The following is a 23637-nucleotide window of genomic DNA, read 5'->3' as shown; positions in this document are numbered from 1 at the left end:
ACAGGCAAGGAACCCTCCGAGTTTCACATTCGCCGAAGCAAGCGGTACCGCCGCGGACCGTGGCGGAGCACAGCCGGCTGCAAAGCCAGAGGAAGCCGCCGTTTTCCCTAATCCAATGCTATGTTAATGCAAAGCTCAGCAATGATGGATGGGCTCATTAGTGCCGCAGTTATCACCATCTGAACCAGGTGCCAAGACTTATGGTTTAACAGATGTTCTAGCAAAAAGCTCTATTCTCCACACTGTGCAAGTGTCCAGTTAAACCGGACATCGATAAAATGCTCAAAATCATATTGGGCTTCTGGGAGCCACAATTGTTCCCAGCTCAGGAAGCCCTTAAACACAGCCCAATTATGCAAAAAACCCTATTGCTCCAATATCCCAATTAGACCCACAGAACAAATGCTGGACAACGCCTACACTGCTATCTGTAGTCTTTGTGTACCCAAATGTTATTTATTCTGTTCATCTGATTCTAATTCTCTGCTGTCTTTGTAAAGCAACAAAGCTTAAAACTTTGGGAGCTTTCCCTACATAGAAATTTCCAAATCAAATGGGCAAAACAGCCCCATCCATCACACCCCGCCTAACCCCTGCGTTTTCAACTCTAGAATGCCCTTCATGCGCTATTCTTTCAAATATTACTTAACACATATCCACCCAGAGCACAAGATTAACATGCAGAACCGACTCTTACATGGTTATTTATTGACGTAACTCCACTGGAATGCTTGGCATTTCTCTGGCAGCTGGTGGTGGCAAGATGTAGGAGGGGGGGTGTAATAGAATAAGGAGGTGGCCCTATATATACTAATTCTGCAAACCAATATGAACAGAGCAGCAAGGTGCATCAAACATTAATAAACAAAGCAATCCTTAGTCTTTTCAAAGAAAGACAACTCATAGGCTTTAGTAAAAAGAAAATCAGCAGAAGTGGGCAACAGCTAGTCAGTTCTGGTGTCTATACAGGCTCTATTCCATCTTTTAAGATGAAACATATGCACTTCTGTTCATCTCCTACAGAAAATAACTTTTCATCAAGAACTTCTACTAACTCCTGATGCTTATTAAGACACAGCATAAAAAACAACAGATAGAAAAGCTAGGTTACTGCCTTGGGTCTGGGGACTCATATCACATAACACAACTGCTTCAGTTTGTACAGTGGCACTGAAGTAGTGCTGTTTGGTGTGTGACATACTACAATGAAAATTTTAAGAGGGTGAAAATACTAAGAAAAAAATCCACAGATTATATTCAGAATGGGAAGGGAAAAACAATTTACACCAAGACTGAATGTATTTCAGACACAACATCACTGCTCACTCTGAACAAAAACTAAGGACTTTGAAGCTCTTTCAAAATTTGCTAATAATTGCAGATCATAAAGAGAATCCTTCAGCTCACAATTGCAATAGATTACATAGTAGGTTAGTTTGAAAGGGTGAAGGAAAAAATAAATCTGAGAGCAGCTTTTCATTCCTGCTCCCACACCTACTATTCACACCATCACAAAAGGTGTGTTTCAGATCATCTTGTTCAACCAGTTCAATCTCTTTATCTGTACAAATATTTGTTTCATATTAATGCAGCTGCAACTCTGAAGACTTCTGTTATCTTTACTGCTTATCTTTCAGTGCCAGAGAATTGACTGCCCTGGACCTTGGTCCAGTGGGGCTGTAAAATACAGGGGTGGAAGGGAAGAGGTAAGAAAGGGGACAAGAGACCAGATGCAATCTAAAACCAACCAAACAAGAGCAGAACCTGCAACCATGGAAGTCAGAAGTTGAATTCAATCTTAATTCTTATGGGTCTAAAATGTTTACAGATGCACATTTATAGAAAACAGAGTTGATGAAAAGCCTGTCAACATAGCAGTAAAAACACAGGAAACAGTGTATTGAAATGCTGTACCTATCCTTATCAACTTTAATTTTCAGACCTACAAAAATATGCATAGTTAATTATATATATATATACACATTGGGAAAAAAATAAGCACGGAAATATGCATGCAACTGGGAAAAAAATAAAAATAGAAGTTTACATAGGAAATTAGAAAAGGAGACACTAGCAAGATCCATTTTCACTTCAGACTGTTACTATCTTTCCATTTTCCCTGTTTCTTTCCAAATATCCCTATTTTTTTCCACCTGTTGACACTATTTATGTGGGTCATATCTGAATCAAACTTTAAAACTTAAAACCAATGAAATAAAACAAAACTAACCAAAAGAACAACAACAAAAAAAAAAGCCTCAAAAAATCACAACTCCCAAATAGGCAGTCTTCCCTACACTCAATAACTCCAAAAACACCATTTGGGACAAAATCTTTCTCAGATAAATCACTGTTTCTTTAATTGACTTACTGGCAAGCTGCAAAAGCTACAGTGTCTGTGCACAGGGGGATGAGGAGGGTGAAGCAGAGACTGCAGTAACTCAGATGGAGCCTGGCTGAAGTACCCCTGGTACTCCACCCAGGAACAGCACGACCCTAAAAAGCAGAGCAGGGTAGCTGCTTTTTTATCCTTACTCCTTAATTTACTTTAGCCCCTCTTTGAAGCCAGATAGCAGTGGCAATGACTAATGAAACCTGTGCCTGCACATCTCTGTACTTCAATGCAAGAAAATGATGACTTCAGATACAAGAAACTCTGATGTCCCAGATTGCACCTTGGATCTTTACTTTTCAAAGAACATGTTTCAATAGCAATTTGTTTGCTGCCGTCTCTTTTTTTTCAAGGAAATCACTTTACTCTTTCAATAAGGGCATAACCAAAGGGTACTTCTTCTAACACAGTGTATTTGGAAAGTGCCTTTTCCTCTTCTGCTCCCCCCTCTCCTTCATTTTTCATTTTTGCACTTTTTTTTTTCCCCCCCCATGGCCTTTCTTGTTATGAGAAAATACATTCCTGGAATGTTTCAGATCAGGGCTCTCAAAAACAATTACTCAGGCATTTGATTTGATCTGCTGGTTCTTCCTTTCTGGAAATCTGAGTTTTATGAATCTCCTGATTTGGTCAAAGGTTAAAGTGAATCTTTTCCATGACACATTCTGAAGCCTCAGGAATCCCTTATGCATCCCACCGTGGGTTTTAAGGAAAAGGAGACAATTCACTGTTAGCTGCGCACAACAGCAGTAAATTTTCACATTACTTAAGGAAGAAAAACGAGAGAGAGAAAAATGTTAATTCATGCTTATCTGAGGAAATATGGATGGAGCAGTGAAATTCTGAGGGTGGTAGAAAAAAATGGGTTATCTTTAAATTGGTGACAATTTGGCAATGTTTAACAGAAAAAAAGAAGGGGAATGGAAGCTGAAGTACACAATATTAGTAGCAAGGTATCTTGAAGAATATCAAAGCATTTCATAAGCACAAGTATAACCCCAAAAGTATCTCACCTTTCACACTGTGAGAAATTGTCACATCTGTGATCTACTTACACACCAAAAAAACGACCCATAAAGTATATGGAGGGACAAAACGTGTTTTCTGAGTTTTTCTGGCTGCTAACCAAGCTTCTCAGGGGAGTGTAAGTTAGCATGGATAATCTGCCAGAGTTATCTGACTCAAAGGAGTGAGGGACAGGGAAGATTTCCAGCTGGCTGTCTCCATCAGGCCTTTCTGACCCATGCTCTACTGAAGTATATGGTGCTTCATGCGTTTCCTCCTATTGTTATAATCTGCCTTTGATGGAGTGAAACCCAGATTCATTACATTGTGTGTACTTTATGTGCTCTATTTGGCAAGTCTCTGAAATCAAACTCCTCTTCTTCAACGAATGCATTGTAAGTTTGCTCAATTTAAGCAAGTTACAACTCAGACATGGAGTACGCATCATTCCTACTGCTCTGATACCCTTTTACTAAGTGCAGTGCAGTTACTGCTGGATTTGTGCTCCTTTTTTGAAATGGCATATTTGTCTAGTAATTTATTTTGCATATCTGATTGCCTCTATCCTCATTCTACATTAAAAAAAAATCTCTTTAAAATTTTCAATTTTTCACATGTCTACATACAACTGTTACTCAAGGTTTGGCAGCTTTGCTCTCTATTAAATGAAAAATCAGATGGAGGTAACTGATTATAGCTAATTTCCAAGTACAATGCTTGCCTAAAACTAGGCATTTTAACATTGTGATTATAGTTCATTTCAAAGTACAGTGTTTCCCAATAAGTAAATATTTTACAGTTCTGAAAAAATGTCAACATGCACATTTGAAACAAAGTTTTAAAGGACACATTTATAAACTGTTCTAAAATTAGGAGAGTTGGTGCAGAAAGTTTATACTAAACACATAACTACAGTGATTTTTAAATCCTTACTAAGTGGCAAAATCTAATTTCTTAAGGACAGCTGTCAAAACTTTACCATCCTTCTATTTAACTGGTGGTCTTAATTGTGAATAACCCTACCCCCATACCACAAAGCAAAGTGGATGTTTTTGTGGTGGTGCAAGTATTGGAGACTTTGTTCTTCTGGTTTTTAGTGAGAAGGGTTATTTACTGGTTTAGTCATCTCTTAGGTGCACAACATCTCACAACTGCACACAGATAACTTTGAAGTCCCTTCTATTATGGAGAAAGAGAAAAAGGACACATAATAGTCCTTCCATGCTGTTCCATCAAATATGCTACCAAAGAAAACTGAGATGCACACAGAAGTACTGCCACATCCCTCCAGTCACATGCTTGGACAAAGAATTTTAATTTATATGATAAAATAATCCTAAAATTTATGACAGCTGTGTTACATCTGGGTTTTACTAGATCCTAAATGACAATTATCTGCATCTAATGAAAATAAATTCTGCTACAGAGCATCTGACTTAAGAGAGACAGCCCACTATGCCTTAAAAATCAATACTCCACTGTCCACATCAGTTGTTCTCATTTTTAATCCAAGATTTTCAACATTACAAGCCAACTACAAGTTTCTCCATTTAACTGAAATAAATTTGTATTTAAACTAAATACTACACATGCAGAAATAAAAATTGCTTAGGAATCAAAATCTTTCACCTCCAGAAAACAGCTTGTCCTCTAGCCAAATATACTTGCATGAGTTGGCCTTACCTGGAGCCACAACTTGTTATTCACTGCATCTCTCCCTGTAGCAATGCATTGAAATGTAGCATTCTGCCCTGCATTGACCTCTACATCCCCCAGCCTCAAGAAATGTGGAGACTTATCTGCAGAGAAAAAAAAAATTACAAATAACACTTATTGCTAGAAATGGTGCCAGCAACATTACTATCTATTCAAGGATGCATATTGCAACAACCTTTGGTTAAAAAAACAGAAACAGAAGAGAGAAAGTTATGTCTCTGTCTGAGAAGAGTGCTTTCAGTTCTTTCCCTTCTCCCCTGGTGATTCTACAATATGTTATACATGAGTTATACTATCTTTTAAAAATCAAAGCCAAGAGAAATAGATCATATGCCAAAATGTCAGCAGCACTCCACACAAATTGTCCTAAAGACATTTATTGTATACAACCCGTCACACTGAGAAAAAAAAAAAAAACTAGCAGGATACTCCTCAGGCAAATAGAGAGATACTATTCAGACTGTTTGCAATATAATTTGGAGCTCTGTTGTTTTACTAAATGAAATAATTTGTGCCGTTGAATCTAGTATTTCAGAAGCAGACAAATCTATTTCCCACACTGACAAAGCCCCTAGGAAAGCTCAGTGCCACATCCACTTGAAGCATTTATTATGCATAAGAAAGCCTGACAGTCACGTCTGAGGAATGGGTACATTACACAGCTCTCACAGATCTCCTTCTCAAGAACTCCTAATGAAAACAGTAGCTGAATTGTTACTTTGTGCTTGCAAAATAAAAAATTTAAAAAAAAAACAAAACCAGAAAAAAACCTCAGAAAATTGGAACAAACAGGGTTTAAACATCAGTAACAAAGAAGAGCTTATCTGAATACTGTATCATGCTGACAATCTGATGTCATGGCTGTACCCAAGTGCCTTTTGTATTGGCACTTAGAAAAAAACACAAAGGAAAAAAAACAAGAAAAAGAAAAAGTCATATAAGGCTTGTCATAAGCTTGGTAGTCTCTGAGACCTATGGTCTTAACAGGTGTGGAGTAGTAGAAATCAAAATGGGAGGTTGCCATTGCAGCTTTATTCTTTGGCATAATTTTACATACTTGGGGAGAGAGTCATTATATCTTTATCACTTCAGAAAGTAATTAAATTACTAGCCATGAAGTACACTATCATGAAGTTGTATTTTAGAGAGAGGATGCACAGGGGAGGATGGGGGAAGATGAAGAACGGAACAGAACCAGTTTAGCAGAAAAATGTGGTAACTAATGACAGAAATTCACTGTAATAATTTCTTCCTCACAACTTTCCATTTGCAGAATATTCGCATTAGCATAACTTCTATTTGCATGCATGTAATTCTTCCCTGGGATTAAGAACACAAAGGAAAACTTAAAGGCCTGAAGGCTGTCCAGAAATGAAAACAACAACAAAACCTGATCATCCAGTGCAATAAACATAAGACTTTTTCTTTTTTTTTTTTTTTTTTTTTTTAATCCACTACATCCATTTGGAAAAAAATAGAAAAGAAGGGCATGAAATCTGAAAAACCAACACACATCTGGCAATTCAGTTTAATCATTGAGTGTACACCTTAACATGTAAACACATTTTGCTTCTGCTCACCAACTATGATATGACTAAAAGGACACTGAAGAGTTTCTGATCTATATTCCTCTATACTTTAATTATGGCAGACAAAGATGAATTTACCCAGGTAAATAACTATTGCAACACTACATTCTCCATTGGAAGCTGCAACAAAAATACTATTGAAAGAACAAAGAACATCACTAATCAAGTGATGAAAACCCAGCAGTCTACAGTAATATCAAATATGTCCTGAAAAGACAGAGAAAAATGCAGCTCTTAATCATTACTTACCACAAGGGTAACTCAGAACCTGGATGTCATCAATGGCAATGTAGCCATTTCTCCCATCTGAGACTTCAGCTTCAAATATTACCTGTCAAAATGAAAGAAAAAATGTTTACAACACTCATTTCTACAGAATTCCCACAGCAGCAAGCGTGTAGATATGACACATTGCCTTTTTCATTTCGCTCAAGTTCCTACAAGGTTTGGCAACTGAATGGAATATTTATTAGTTAATGCATCGCAGTTCCATACATGCATTCATATACATGATTTTACTTGAGATTTTCTATTATGTCACACCAGAAAAGCACGTTTATTGCCTCAATTAAACGCCATACTGCTTTCACACCACTAAACTCATAAACATGATTCAATTCTGAACAAATGCCCCTAACTTTCAGACAGGTTTGTCATCTCAGCACACAACTGATCAACTGGTTTTAACAAAATTTATTTTCTTGCCGGGGGTCACAGTGTAGTCCAAGGTCTCCTGTAACCTTCTGCAGTGTGAGAGCACAGGGAAAGGCAGCAGCAGCACAGAAATTGTGCAGCACTCCCCAGTGGCAATGGAAAGAACAGCTGTAGCATGAAATATACAAGGTAATTGTTGACTTCATTCTTCATTCTAGGAAGGCAATGGGAAAATTGCTCTGCCTGATGGAAGAGACTTTCTACACATCCAACTTGTTGTCCCACGCCAGCAGGCAGTAACAACATTGAATTGCTCTTGGACTCCTCCAGAACACAGAGCTGTAGCAAAACAACACCAACTGACCAAAACAAATCTATTGCCAAGAGTCATGCTTCCTTGTACAGAGAAAAAAGTGAAAGTAATGGGAAAATAATTAGAAAGAAAAAAAAGTAAAGCATGAAGCACCTATGTCTTAATAGAGGCAAATGTATGTCTGTGAAAGAGAAAACCACACCACTAAAGACTGACTCTAGTGATATGCTATAAACTTGCAGTCAGGACTGCCAAAAAAAAAGAAACTGTTGGGGTCTTCTGTACAAGACAGGCTTAGAGCAACAAAACATCATCTTTTAGAGTAGTTTCTATCTCTCATTCTTGGGGATAATGTAAGAAAGCAGCAAAGGCACTGGATTAACAACCCAACATACCCTGCAGGTGAGCAGGAAAACGCTATCTTCATCATCAGGTTTAGTGAAATGAGGCAATCAGGTGCTGCTAATTACAAGGTGGGAGGCCCTTTTATTGGTCCCCCAATCCTGATCATGCGCAGCTGGGTAACAGGTGGGCTTAACACAAGCTCACGCCTCCCACCTTGTAATTAGCAACACCTGATTGCCTCATTTCACTACAATCAGGCACCTTTCTCAAGTCTTCTTACGGGGGGATCTGCTTGGCACCTTGCTAGGAAGTAATAACCATTGCACTCTCTTCAGTCCCAAGGGAGTCCCTGGGATCTCTTTTTGGACTGCACATTCACAAAAACTACCTTTTTCAGTAAGATATCTGGCACTTAGGAAGCTTGGCTCTGAACGTTGCATCAGGAACACTTCCATGTGCTTATCCTCCACTTCCTCACCCTCACATCCCACCCAGAAGTGCAATTTATGTTCCCACCAAAGGAGACAGGGACCCAGGTGGCCTGCTTAAAGTCAGAACTAATTCTACAGCCTCACAGGGGTAAAGACAAAGAAAACTTCCAAGGAAAACTTCCAAGGAAAACTTCCAAGGAAAACTTCCAAGGAAAACTTCCAAGGAAAACTTCCAAGGAAAACTTCCAAGGAAAACTTCCAAGGAAAACTTCCAAGGAAAACTTCCAAGGAAAGGTGGATATGCCCAAGCTCATTATGTTCATAATGTGGTTCACAGGGTCCCCGAACTTGAGCTCTGACTGCAGAAGGAAGCCTGTGGGGTTCGTATACTTTGACAGCACCAGAATATAGTCCCTCTTCCAATTTCTACAGAAATTCTTGCCTACGTTATGGCTGCACTTCGCTCTACCTTTTTATATTTTTTCCCCTTTTAATTTCATTTGCACCCCAATGCAATTAAGTAGAAGAAACCACTCAATTCTCTCCCTCCTCCTCCCTTGGCCAACAACAGCTTGATGGAAAGGAATTTAGAGTATGGGGTTCCCACTTTCACTTCCTTGTCCAATAACTTCTCTGACCAGAACAATATTTGACTTCCCACCAGCTCCTCAGGAATATTCAGAGAGCTGGTAGTTGTCCCTGTCAACAGTAATATCTTCAATTATTTAAAAATTTAGATTAAAGGTTTTTTTTTTAATGGTTGCATAATTACATATAAAGCCCTTCTGACTAATTTCTTTATGACACAATACAGTCCTATCACATACACAAACCATGAAAGTACTTTACTTCTAAACATCTATTTCAGAACTTTGAGCACCAGTGTTAAGAACTGGACTAAACTTGAAACTCACTTTCAACTGGGTTGTTGTTAATTCATTTGGAAGTAGCTTAGATGCAGTTCCCAGGGAAGCTTGGCCTCGTGTGTGCTTCCCCTATAATGTTGATACCTTCCTACACAGAATGGTTTGGGTTGTAAGGAACCTTAAAGATCAACTAGTTCCAACCCCCCCTGCCATGGGCAGGGACACTTTCCACTAGACCAAGTTGCCCAAGGTCCCATCCAACCTCTGGTGTTTCAGCCTGGAGGGAGAAGGGAGAAAGTTACCTTTCATGGGACAGCTCAGAGCTGGGAACTAATTTACTTCCATACACTAACAAACAAAGGAAAACAAAAAGCATGAACCAAAACAGAAATGCAAGAAGCCTAAAAAACATTACAGGGAGTAATACTTATATGGTAAGAAAAGGACAAATAAAGTGATTAAACAGACAGAGACATCAGAGAGCTGATGTAATATATACAGTGGTAAACTATTTTTTATTTATATTTAAAATTTGTATAAATACAACTATGAAACATCTTTAACTCAAGATACCGCAAAACAAAAGTTGCAGTTCAATTAAAACATAAATAAAACAAATCTTATCAGGCTTTGATTTTATAGTACCTGTTCACATATGAAGTGGGAAAAGGGAGTAGGATATTCAGGAGAAAACAGCAACATGCTGACAAGTCAGACCAGAAGCTGAGGTAGTTCTTTTCCTCACATACTTGAGAAAACCAGGCTGTTGGGCTATTCCTTTTACCACAGAAGCTTTATTAGGATAAAGAGACACACCAGTGACCTCTGGGAGTGAACTATGCAGTTATTCTGAACTGCTGTTCAGTTTACAGTCATAGCAAGAATGGTTTAAACACCTTAATTTTAATCAAAAAATAATTTAGATTATCACTCTAGCTGGAAAACATTAGTTGCCTGTGCAACTATCAAGTCCTTCCACTTATTACAATTTAATTGTACGCTCATCTAGCACACTTCAGAGAGATGCTCACTTTCTTTAATGGAGAGAGTGTTTTGGGGGATGAATCAGGCTTGCACAGAGCAGGGCTAAGGAGGCACCTATCCTATCTCGTTCATTCTAGTGCCACTGAAGTGAATGGGGATGAAAATTGCTGAACAGCTCACTCAGGTAATTCAAATGCTACACAGGGGAATTAGATTTGGTCCCTGGAATTTCTACACAGCTACAAGGCGATACACTCAGTTACTTCCCCAAATAAAATGGCATGTCCTTGCTTATGAAGTGCCTGCATTCAGATGCAAAAGATACAGTGTCAGAACACCCTGAACTGGACGTGTTCCTACTTATTTAGCCATCCCCAATGCATCTCTCTGATCCATGCATTAGTCCATTTTGCTGCTAAAACCATGCAAGCTTTCAGTGAATACAATACCATTTGAGAAAATCCAGTTACTGACAGACATTTCCATTTATCTGTTTTGTACATGGCTTCCTTTATTGATCCGAATCAGTGACAAACTGATCCCAATCATCCTGCTATATTAGGCACAACTATGTAGACCTCTGTTATATGCCCCTAAGTAATTTTGACCAAATAATCTGACTCCTCTAATTTGAAACAATCTTATATAGAAATCATCCCCTTTTCTTTGATTATCCTGCTCTAAAGCTCTAATGGCTCATTATCTTCAAAGAATATGGCAAGCAGAGCTGGCACACAGTAATCAAGATGTGAGTCATCATTTATACTGCAGAATAATAACATTACCTAATTTATACAGAACTTCCTTAACCCTTCTAACACTTAATTTGCTTTTTTTGCCCACCACCGGGCTCTGACATTTTTATAAACCTAACAATCTTGCTTCAGAGTGCCAATGGCAACCTCTGAGTCCATCGTTCTGTGTGTAAAATTAAAATTTTATGCAGTGTGCGTGATTTCATATCACCTCATCTACACTAAAATCTGTCTGCCATTCTACTGTCCAATCACTAATAGTTGGTGATACTGTGATGGTTCTTCTACAGGTCCTCACAATCACATATGGTTCTTGCTGTTCCAAAGTAGCTTTTATCTACAAACTTGTGCATTATCACTGCCCTCTGATCCCCAGTAAATGTTGGAAAGGCTCAGACCTCTACAGGATGCCCTGGTGACTATTGCTGGGAATATGGACAATTTATTCCTAACTTCTCTTGTTCCTTTTAAACAATTATTTATCTACGGAAGTATTTTTCTTATAGAACAGTGGGTTAACTTGACTACAAGCTTTCCTAGAGGGACATGGTCAAAAGCTTTTTGGAAAACTAACTAGCTTGTATCAATCAGATCACATTTCCCTGAACCTTTGTTGACAGCTCAAAAGGGCTCGAAGGTTGAAAATTAAGTGTATGACATGCAAAATACGGAAATAAAACCAAAAAGAAAAAAAGAAAAAAAAAAATAGCTGTTTTGCATGTGTAAAAGAGCACATACTTTGTTTTTACATCCCAACTCTGAAGTGCAGATGATTACAAATAACTTTTCACCTAGTATTACTCCAGAAACAAATATTTGTGAACAACTTAAACACTCAACAGGATATGAATGCAATTGGAAAAGCAGAAACTATTACGGCAAAGGCCCCTGAAGGGCCTGAATGGCTCAAGTTTTATGCTCAAAATACTCAAACCTTTAGATTCCTACATAATGCTAATGTAGCATTGTACAGTCATCATGAAGACTAAGTCTGCACTTGCAGGAATATACAAAAGATATATCTTAAGGATTTGCCTCACTGAATTTTTAGCTCTTTTGGAATCTAAAAATATAAGTATCCTCATTATTAGCTCATTTTAGGCACTAATCAAAATAAGCATCCCCAAGGCACACCTAGTCAACTAATTACAAGACACGGTCAGGAAAGAGGCAGTAGCTGAAAGCCTACCCTTAGAACATCATTCTCCCTAGGTTTTGTAAAAGCTGTTTTCTTTGTGAGGTACACACCAAGCAGGGTTATCCCAGTACAGTTTGAGATTTCCTTTGTCCTTCCTCTACTTGACCACTTCAGACTACCCACGGTACTGAAGAGCATCTCCCACAGTTGACAGCAGTCCTAACATCATATATACATATGAAGCAAACATCCATACACCAATTTGATAAACATCAGTATTAAAAAGTTTAGTTACAACAGAAAAGTGTTTCATTGACTAATTTTCCCTGCTAGGCTCTGATACATGTCATTTGAGAGAGCTGAAAAGGAATTTGAGGTGGGAAATATATATAAGAGAAATATATATAAGAGAAAATAGTTACATCTTGTAATTATTACAGAGCATTCAACTTTTCACACATTTTTGTTCAGTAATAGGAGGGCTTCCACTAGCTTAATTACCTGAAATCAATTTTGTACATAGATCAGTTTCTATGTGTGGTGGAAAGGTATATTAGAGCTGAAAGCAAATGGGAAGTATTATGTCTGTGATAAATAGCAGGTGTTAAAAAAACAAAAATACACAAATAAAAATAAACGAATTAAAAAAAAAAAAAACAACAAAACCCAAACAACAAAAAACCCAATTGTTCTTCAATTAGAGAACTAGACTTCAGAATTAATGGAGCTTTGTGCTCTTTCCTCACTGTTCCAGCATGCATAATCCTGATGGTGTGCATTTTGATCTATTTTAGGCATCTCCAGCATAATTTTTATTTAACTTGTGAACAGAACAAATGAAGAAGATTACCTAGGGCTGAAAGAAGCAGTGGAGTTATATTAATATAACTTCACCAGGTGTGAAGCTTGAAAGTCTTTTATAATTATATATAAATTTTTTTTTCTACTTCATACACATCTTCATTGATTCATTTTAAATTTTCTGCGAGCACAGTAGGTTGACTCCAGATATACTTCAGCCTAGTACTTATACTAGACTAGCTTATGATTAAATAATTTTCTTCAGATGGAAAGGAATGAAAAGCAAGACCATTTATACATATAACACTATGAAATTATATTCACTAACAAGCTGCTAATTCTAACCAATGTTTTCGCCTTTTAAAATATTAAAGCAAATTTTTAATTACCGAGAAACTAACATTTGATATAAACATTAGAATAGTATCATGTTGCAAAACAAATACTTAGTGAAAGACAGTTGAAAGAAAGGGATAGCTAAACAATTTCATAGCATATAAAAAAATTGTTGACATAATAAAAAGCATTTGTGTTATGAAAGTTCTAGAGAATTTTGCTGAACTAATTTAGGAATCATGAAAACATAATTATTTCCATTTGAATGCTTAAGTAATGCTGTGAGGCAGCCTTTGCTACTGACAGGGCCCAGGAGAATTGCCAACATAGCAAATCAAACACTTGGGTGAGAACCTTGGGATCTCAATTCTGCCAAGTCAGCTAAGACTGTTACATCTTTTTTTTATCAGTAACACATCTCCTGAGAGTGAAAACCAAATGAGTTTAGCCTATCTTCTCACTAGCATGCACACCAGCAGAGCTGGCCAGCAAATGCTCATAGATTCTTCAATGGTTTCGCACTCAACCCCACAGGAACCGTGACATTCACACCTCCTCTCAGCCCCAAATTTGTAGTTAAGTTTCTCTTAACACTGGGAAGTCAATACTGCCAAGATTCACCTCTGTTCACACTCTCTAGTGAGGAATCACCCCTAAAACCTGCCAACCAAGAGTCACAAAGGGACTAATAATTTCAGAGAAGTTATTAGTTGCACAGGAGCTGGCTCCACTCCTCAATCCCAGAATAAACACAAAACCAAAAAACACAACAGGAAAAAATGAACCATGAACCTCTAGAATTCTCTCTATATATGTAAGCAAGAACTGTATGTGAGCTTTAGGTGAACTACACAATCTAAACATAAGGAGAATCGGTAAAAACATTTTACTGCCACTAACAGCATAATGCTGCAGGAAAATACATGAAGATGAAGCATAATAAACCTTTGAAAAGGCCTTTATGACACAGTCATCTGATGAAGTGGAAGGTGGAGACTAGACTCAGTGACCCTGGAGACCCCTATGTTAGGAACATGAGGAAAAAACCACAAAACATCCCACTTATCTGTGCTTACTTCCCCTAAGTTGATTATGCCAGATATTTCCAGGCTCAAGAAAATGTCTGAGTGAAGCACGACACACAGAAGAGTTACAGCTTCTCTGTCTTTGGAGCAGTAGTTATTTATCATCTGGGAACACTTACTGTCTTTAAAAAACCCACCCTGCTCTTGACTGACTGAATAAGTTGAAGAAAAAACATCCTCACATAGTCTATAAACACAAGATGATCAATAAACAAAAACATTTGTTTAAGGGTGAAAGTTCTTTTAAAGATTTAAAACCACAGGAAACAAAAACTTGGATAGCACTGTAAATCATGGCATTTAAAGGCTAAAACTGGGACAGGGGCAGAAAGAGACAAGCTAAGAATCAATAAAAAATAATTAATACATATCAAAATTTTTAAAAAAAAAGACTTTCTAGCAGGACCCAAGAAGTCTTTTAGAACACAGATTGCTACTTGAAAATGCAGTAGAAGCTTCACATGATGCCCCTATACTTTTCTTAACTGAGAGCAGAGGTCAGTCCCTCTTGCCTTTCAATGGCCCTTGGAAATTCCCTACCATGTGGGGAATTTTTGTTCGGTTTGTTGTTTCTAGTGTTTGTTGTGTTTCTAGTTTGAGGGGTTTTTTGGTTGGTTGGTTGGTTGGTTTGGTTTTGGTTTTTAGAGTTAGTTTTTTGATTGGTTAGTTTTGCTTTTTTCAAATCCAAGCATCTTAAACCATTTATATTCCCAGCCAAATAGTGCTATATTAGAACACACTCAGTAATCACAACAATTATCACTTGATGTAATCTGTGCATGAATACTATACAGATAAATAAAATTATCAGTTTCACAGCCACAGCATCTTTTCCATACTGCATTTAAAACAAAAACAAGCCAACAAAAAAATGCAACTTTTTTTGTTAAAAAGAGCTGTGAAAAGAGACAGAAAAAGCCAAGCAGATAGACTGAAACGAGCAACAAAATTCATAGGTTTGTGTTACATCCTACATGAACTAGACATGCTCTAGAACAACTTTTTCCCATCTATAGGAGCAAAAAATTAGGTAAAATTACTTTCAGAACAGCAACTGAAACAAAACTGAGGAGAAGGCTTTGAGGAGACCTTATTGTAGCCTTCCAGTATCAGAAGGGGGCCTACAAGAAAGCTGGTGAGGGACTTTTTAGGACAAATAAAGAGGAGACAAATTAGAGGAGGGTAGATCTAGATTGGAAGTTAGGAAGAAGTTCTTCACCATGAGAGTGGTGAGATACTGAGACAGGTTGCCCAGAGAGGTGGTGGAAGCCCCATCCCTGGAAGTTTTTAAGGCCAGGCTGGACAGGGCTGTGAGCAACCTGATCCAGTGGGAGGTGCCCCTGCTTACGGCAGAGGGATTGAAATTAGATGATCTTAAAGGTCCCTTCCAACCCTGAAAATTCTATGATTCTAATTTGAAGCACCTGTGCAGAAAGCCAGATTCATATTTATGCATTCGCTTGCTGAAGACAGAAATGATGTTCAAAGCCACTTTAATTCCAGCCATCACCGTTCAATGGTGCCGACAAGCACCTCGCTTCCTTTCTTCTTTCTGCTCCTCCATATCTCCATGGCACTTTTTTATACTTTCTTGCTTGCTTTTTGCACCTCAAAGCTTATTTGCAGAAGTCTTAGAGAGCCTGTTCTGTGATGACTGCTTATTTAACAGTAATGACTACAGACAAAAGAAACCCACATGTATATACACACACACACATATGTGATGGATAAACACAGAACCATAATTTACAGGTGGAACTACTGTATGAAGAAAGCAGCACAGTCAAGTTCTCTTGATGCTCAGTACAGCACAGAAATTAAGTATAAAATTGCTTTTGTCACAGAGAAGCAACGGAATGCAAGCTAAATTGTTAGCCATGCCCACAATAATTCCTTGCTCCACTATAGTTTCTCACTAAATAGTTTGACAAGCAACACCTTTACTTTAGTCCAAGTAGCATAATTCCTGCAAAGGGTTAGGATAGAAGAACAATCCAAATCAACACCTAATAACTGGTTTGACTCGTTTGACTCCTTTTTTCTGGTCCTACCACTACGGAAGAAATCAATTGATCATGGTTGATGATGTGACAGTGAAGCCTATCAAATTCACATTTGTGAATGAAAGAGAAAAAAAAACATAAAAGGTGGTTCTCAAGAGCATGATGCATTGAAAATGCAAGAATCTGAACAAAGAGCTTAAATCAACTTGTGCTTCTATTTTCATAAACTAATACACCTTTTAAAATAATCAGAACACATCTCCATAGATACACAATGGCATCAACAGCTTTTTTCTTCCATTTTAACCTCCGAAAAGCCTCTTTATATACAAGTTATGCTAGATCTCCAAATACTCCAATTCTAGTTCAAAAAGCCTCTCTGAAAATTATCGTCTTACTTCTGAAAATGTTCAACTTGTAACATTGAAACCATTTAAACTGTCACTATTACTTGGCTATGTGTAATATCACATGCCTTGTTTAATGAAGCCAGACAAGTCACATTAATTTCTTATTTCCTAGTTGAAGCACAAGCTTGCATTTGAGATTGTGACAGTGAAACATTTCTTTTTAAAAGTGCTGCCATATCAGAAATGGGTAGTAAAGATGATGAAGCACCAAAAGTAATGGCTGTGGAATCTCTCTGTGAAATCGATAAGATAAACATCAGTCAGGAATGATACAGATCTAGTTTACTTCACCACTTGCATTAACTCAGAAGGGATTTTCCAGCTTTATTTTTCTAGGATATTTTTAGAACTTTCCAGCAATTATATAATTATTCATAAAAGTATTAAATATAGAATCTTCACAGCTTCTTCTATTTATTGGAATCAGAAAGATACAGCTATTCACCTTATATTCTCTGTTTGCAGGGAGAAGTATGAAAGAGCCAGATGCTACAGAGGACTTGAACAAACAAAATTTGATCAGAGCAGAGAAGACCAGTTACTGACAAGTCAAGTCAGGCACATCACAGGAAAATAAAAATCAACAAGACAGAGACTTGGGGGCAAATAACCTCCTTTGTGCCCCTTAAGCCCTTACCTTGAATATACCTACTAAAATCTTATTACTTTTTTGCCCTTCTACCTTCCCTCTACTGATCAATCTGCACAGGTATCTGCCATGTGGACTGGCCTTTGAAAAAATAAACTAAAATTAAAAGTTAAACAATGGAACGACGAATCCCAAACTCAAGATAAGAACGGCTCTCCATTCAGAAACAAATCCATTTTTCATTTTTTAAGTGCTGAAGATTAACACTGAGCAGACAATCTTTGTTTCTTCTAGCATAAGCTATTTAAGTGATGTTAGCTACATGAGTAATGCTTATGGTCCTTGATACTACACAAATTCATCATTTTTCTCCACAGAAAAGACTAAGGCAAAAATACTCACTGCCACAATGAATATTGTCTCTTGAAAGACAGAAATAACCAGGAACCATTCATATTCATATTCACATCCTCTGAATGTTTTCAGGATAAAGCAATTTTTTTTTCTAACTGTTCAGAGAAATAGATATGAAGCAGATAAAGCTTTATAATTAGTAGAATAAACCATCTACCATTGCTTCATTTAATTTGAAATACATATTTTTAACATTCCTATAAAATAATTTTCTAACAAATGGATTGCATGGATAACAAAAGATCGCATAGATGAACCTCACCGAATTACAATTTTTATCTGCAATAAGCAGCTAGGAAAGAAGGACATCCTTACAAGTAAGCTTCTGAAAGTAAACGTCAATCCCAAAACACATTTTACAATCTCTGCTCTCAAAATTCAGAGTTCATTATCATAAGTCATTGTAAGCTACTAAATAATGTGACAATGGCAAGTACAAGGAAGTCAAACCCATATTTAAGCTGCCCCTCTTTCCAACAGGGGGGCATGGCCAGTGTCCCACCAGTGGACCCAGTTAAACCTGTATCACAGCATGTTTAACATGGTACTTTTCACTTACATATTTTATGAAAGGTGGCAAAGGAGATTCTTAAATGGGAGTAAATTAGGGCTTGCAATTGAAATGCTGATTCCTTCCTCATCAGATTGAGGCTTCTGAATTTACAGGCAATTATTATCACATTAGGTTCACAAAGGTTTGAAGTTCATCTGTTAACTTTACCACAGGCCACAAGAAATTCCCAGCACTGAAACACCACTTAAACAACCACAAACAAGTCCTACGCAAAAACCATGAGTGGATTGCTCCACCACAATAAACAACGAAAGCAGCACCAGCATCTCCACATTAAATTCTCTGCTATTTCCTACTGAAAAATCCATGTACATTTAAATTAGCAAAGACTACTACAGAATGCACATTTACTTTATGGTCCCACTGAAATACATATCCAAAAACATTTATTTTCCCAATTATAAAGTTGACCTGCAAAATTTACCTCATATTCACCTCTGTATGAAAGCGTACAAGCCTCATCTGTTCACAGAATTTCTTCTGGATATGAAGTCTCACAAAATTAAAAAAAAAAAAACACAAGCCTAAACTATAATGCCAAGATATATATAAACAAGATATGTATACATAACATCTATACACAAGAGGACAACAAGGTATTTGACTATAACATACTAAAACATTTCTGCATCTAGTAATTGATATATATAGAGCTATGTATGCACATATTTACATGTGCCTATGCACACTTGGAATTTGGACAAGGTATTCATCACACACAATGAATAGCGCTTTGTGTCCAAGAAAACATTAACTACATTTATCTAAAGAATACTGATAATCTGACAGATTGTTGGATGCCATTTTAAAGTACTGATATTTTCAGATATTCTCTTATATATGCAGCAACATAGCACTTGAGGTAATCTGGATTAAATAGAAGTTTTTTTGTACAAAGTTGTAAAATCAAGCTCAACTAATTGAGTAATTCCACATGGAATTATCAGATTCCTCTCTCCTTTTACTCTGTTACTGCAGACCCAATTCTTTTCCATCTAACTCTAGGCTTTCCTCCCATTGCTTCCTGGCAGCTTTGGACTAATAGGCAGTGACTGCATGTTTTCATACCTGCACCTGACCTACTGCACCAAGTAAACTCTTGCACTCCACAAAAGAAACACCCACTTAACTCAAGGATACATTGCATAGAACTCTACCAAAATAAACATGGAGTTCCTAAAGTAATTTTGAATTAATTCTTTAGATTAATATCTCCTTTAATAGCTTTTTTTTCCCTTCCATTTGTACATTGTATATTAACTTATGTAACAGCATAAGCTTCTGAAGTCTCACAGTGGGAATAAATTTACCTTCCATAAGACACAAAACCTGCCCAGCTGCAGCACAACTTCCTTCTTTCAGTATCCCTTCCATTTCCTACCTCTGATGGACCAAACTGATACGGTGAGGAAACTCAGAAATAAACGCAGGAGGTATTTTTTGTCAGTACACACTGACTAAAAAGCCAGTTGCTACCCCCTCTCAGGAAAAAGTGTCAAACTAGTCAAAGTGGAGAGACCCATCAGTGAGATGTGCTCCGTAAGTTGTACCACATTGCTCTCAACAGGCAATGAAACAAGCACAGCAACTGTTACTGACACCCTCAGGCACTAAATTAGTTATAAATTGACTTATATTTCTATTACTTTTTAAATAGAAAACCAAAATGGTGGGAAAGCTTCTGACGCAGTAAGCAAGATTATTCCATCTCATGCAGCTGAGTGAAAGGCCAGTGCACAATTAAAATAAAAGGGACAATGAGAGTGGAAACACAAGCATAAAGGCATCACGAAGCAAAAAATACAGTGAAGTAAGATGTCGTTAGCACTCATCTCAAACTCCAACTGACTACTCTGTCACATCTGGCATTATGGGCATCACCACCACATTTGGTGATGCCCATTGCTTTCATGAAAACAGTCATCACCAAATAAGACTGGAAATACACACACCATATGCCCCCAGATCACACTAATCACACTACAGGTAGTCCAAGGTTTTACTTCACTTCCAAAAGATCCATTAATATGACAGACAGTACCTAAAGAATCTGGAGAAGAAAACAGTCACAGATTTCACCAGTTATTTGGACGGTTCATATTCTTCAGACGTGTCACTGATCAGTTCAGAAACAGTGCTGTAGTTCTTTTTCTGCTGCTTCTCTAGCACTTTCCCAACTGCTAAGTATTTTAAATTATTCTGCCCATTTCCATTTCACCCACAGATGTAAATACAACTCGCCCTACCCCTCACATACATATTTCACACTATATATAAGAACATATATTCTGCTCTTCCTTGATATGAACAGATAACAAGGATAAAACTTACCATTGCAGAGTAAGCTGAAAAACAAACAAAAAAACCCACCAAAAACCAACAAAAAACCCAACCAAACAAAAAAACCCAAACAAAAAAAACCCAACCAAACAAAAAAAACCAACCAAACAAAAAAAACCCAACCAAACAAAAAAAACCCAACCAAACAAAAAAAAACCCAACCAAACAAAAAAACCCAACCAAACAAAAAAACCCAACCAAACAAAAAAAACCCAACCAAACAAAAAAAACCCAACCAAACAAAAAAACCCAACCAAACAAAAAAAAACCCAACCAAACAAAAAAAACCCAACCAAACAAAAAAAGCACCCAACACCACAAAAAAACCCAAACCAACAACACACCTCCAAAAGTTAAAACCAAACAGATGGGTACTTCGCTTCCAAGTGCTTCAGCCATTTGTTTCAGATGCTCCCTGGTTTCCAGCTGCAGACCAGGTACACCAACTTCGTTACCCAAACCTTAGCCTTAGTTTCAAGGCCAGAGCTTCCAAACAGATCTTATCTCCTCAAGGTGTTTATACAGCACCAACAATTATATTCTCTCAGTGGAGTGTGGAAGCCTCGTTTGAGCAACCACCAGTCAAAAATAGGGCCTGAAACATGACAGCTGCAGAAGGTTGGTAATTGGATACCAGATACCAGAACACATGCAAACCAGGCTGTCTCCTGCACTGCACTTACTCCTCAACTATCCTGACCTGAAATGCCAACTATTCATTTTGGTCTTTAATCACTCAGTTCAGTTATATTTTGGCTAAGGATAAAAAACAAATAACAAGAAGAAAAACTTAATACTTTAAAAAAAAATAAATAAAAATGCCTTTGGATAGTTAAGAAAATTGGTGTGATCAGATCTGTCTCGTGGTGGTCTAATGCTCCAGAGCTTCAGTCAGTCATGTGTCAGCTAAAGCAGTGAGATTTTATTACTTCTGAAAAGCAATCTGGAACTGTAATCCTGTACAGCAGATTTAGCTCATTGCCCAGGTTTACTTTAGACATCAACTTCTGAGATCTGAACACAAGCTGTACAAAGAACTAGTTCTTTTTAAACAAACCATACATAAAACCCATCTTTTTAAATTTATTTCATAACATTTGCTAAGATTACTTTTTGCACATCTTGCTTAGAGAACCATAAATATTGTTCAAAAACTTTTATGACCTCTTTTACAGGTAGAAAAGAGAAAAGTTTTCATTATTGAAGAATAACACCCCAAAACACTACAAAATATTCAGATATCACCTTCACTGTATCAGCATTTGTGGATAGCTGTAACTATAACACAGTGATATTCCAGAGAATGCTCTCTCCCCATATAATTTGAATGAGAACCAACCAGTGTATCCTGGCAAAGCTGACTCTCATTTTGATTCTACCGGGCAAACAGTGATAGGACGAGGCTACTCAAAGAATTTCTATTCTCCTGCCTTCCCATGATTACTGTTTAATAATGGCAAACACAACAAATTGAGTAATAGCCTTTTTGTCCTTTGGCACATCTGGCTCCCCTTGGCTTAAGTTTAGTCAATCCTGTCTGCAAAAACAAAAATCAAACATCCCAGTCCTGACAAAAGTAAGTGATGAATAAGGACAATACAAACTAAATGAAGAAAAAAACTGTGATCCATCTCTGTGCTGTAAACAGGTCTTTGGATGTGAAAAAATTCAAGGTATTTGTAGAACAATAAATTCAGTAGATCTGAGAATATCTAGGCAACTCAGGTGCCATTCATCTTGTGTCTGAAAGGTATGTAGAGCAATCCCTTCCCAGCAGTCATGAGTTCTTTTCCTCCCTCCTCTTTATATTTCACTACCTAACTGTACACTGCTGAATGCCTCAGTTCTTAAATCCAGGATGTATTTCTGAGAAAAACGCTTTCATTGTACATTCAGAAATTTATTAGGTACATTCCCAGGTCTTACCATACACGTGTCCATGCACATGACTTACTGCGGTATCTCTGGCAACCTAGAAGATTTCAAGACACTGTAAGAGAGTGTCAAGGTTTAACACTGGGCCAGCAATTAAAAGACTGACAGATACTCTCTGTTAATGCCTCTCCCTTCCCACAAGGGGAAGGGACAGATAATTAAGGAGAGAGACTTACGGGTTGGAAACTTATGGGTGGAAACACAGCTGTAATGAAACAGTAATGATGAATAAGAAAATAATGAAATATGTACAAATAGTATACAAAGCCACTATCACATTCCCCCCCATCAATGCTCACATCACCACCAAGGCTGCAGGGCAGCCCTGGAAAAGTCCCAGGTTGGACTCTGTTGCAGATGGGAGCTGGGGGCAGGAGCACACACGTTCAGAAGGGCACGGCTCAAAAACAGATGAACGGACAGAATCCTTCCAAGATGCCAGCCCTGGACACAGAGAGCTTGACACTTGTGACACCTCAAATTTATAAGGAGTGTGGTGCATATGGGATGGAATATTCTGTTTGGTCAATTTTGGTTACTGCTCCTCCCCACAGGAGGGCCACAGGTGTGACCACTTATTTTGCTTCCAGAGAGTAAGAAGTTTCACAGAACCAAGCAGTTGACTTTATCAGTCCTAGAAGCAAAGTCTGACTTGACAACATACTGTTAATTTCAGCAAGTGCAGCTACTAAAACTTAATTGAAAAGTAAAATGACTAGAAAGAAATGTGGTTCTATCCTGGCTCAGACCAGGACACAGAGGTTCAAGAGAGCTTTCCATGTTTGTTCTAAAGGCTTCATTGATATACTCTATTAAGGTCTACAAGAGAAAAGGAAGTATGCTATTCTCAACACATTTAACTTCCTGAATGTAAGGAAACATTAACAGGTAGTATATAAAAATTCAAGTACAACTTCTTCATAGTGAGGTTTTTCTAGAAACCCACAGAACACATTATATCT

General features: G+C 37.6%; 1 protein-coding gene across 6 annotated transcripts in view; it reads right to left on the bottom strand.

The window, feature by feature from the left end:
• The window catches only part of PTPRK (protein tyrosine phosphatase receptor type K), a 389642-nt gene that overhangs the window by 203574 nt on the left and 162431 nt on the right, over window positions 1-23637 (bottom strand). For all 6 annotated transcript variants that reach the window (XM_071740971.1, XM_071740972.1, XM_071740974.1 and 3 more), the window contains exons 4-5: window positions 6952-7033; window positions 5081-5196 (exon numbers count right to left, since the gene is read on the bottom strand). In XM_071740971.1, coding sequence (XP_071597072.1) covers window positions 5081-5196; window positions 6952-7033 — 198 coding nt within the window. The remainder of the gene's footprint in view (window positions 1-5080; window positions 5197-6951; window positions 7034-23637) is intronic.

This window comes from Heliangelus exortis, chromosome 3 (genome assembly GCF_036169615.1).
Source record: "Heliangelus exortis chromosome 3, bHelExo1.hap1, whole genome shotgun sequence".
NCBI lineage: Eukaryota > Metazoa > Chordata > Aves > Apodiformes > Trochilidae > Heliangelus > Heliangelus exortis.
The sequence above is the reverse complement of the archived record's forward strand: the minus strand, read 5'-3'. Positions and strand labels throughout refer to the sequence as shown.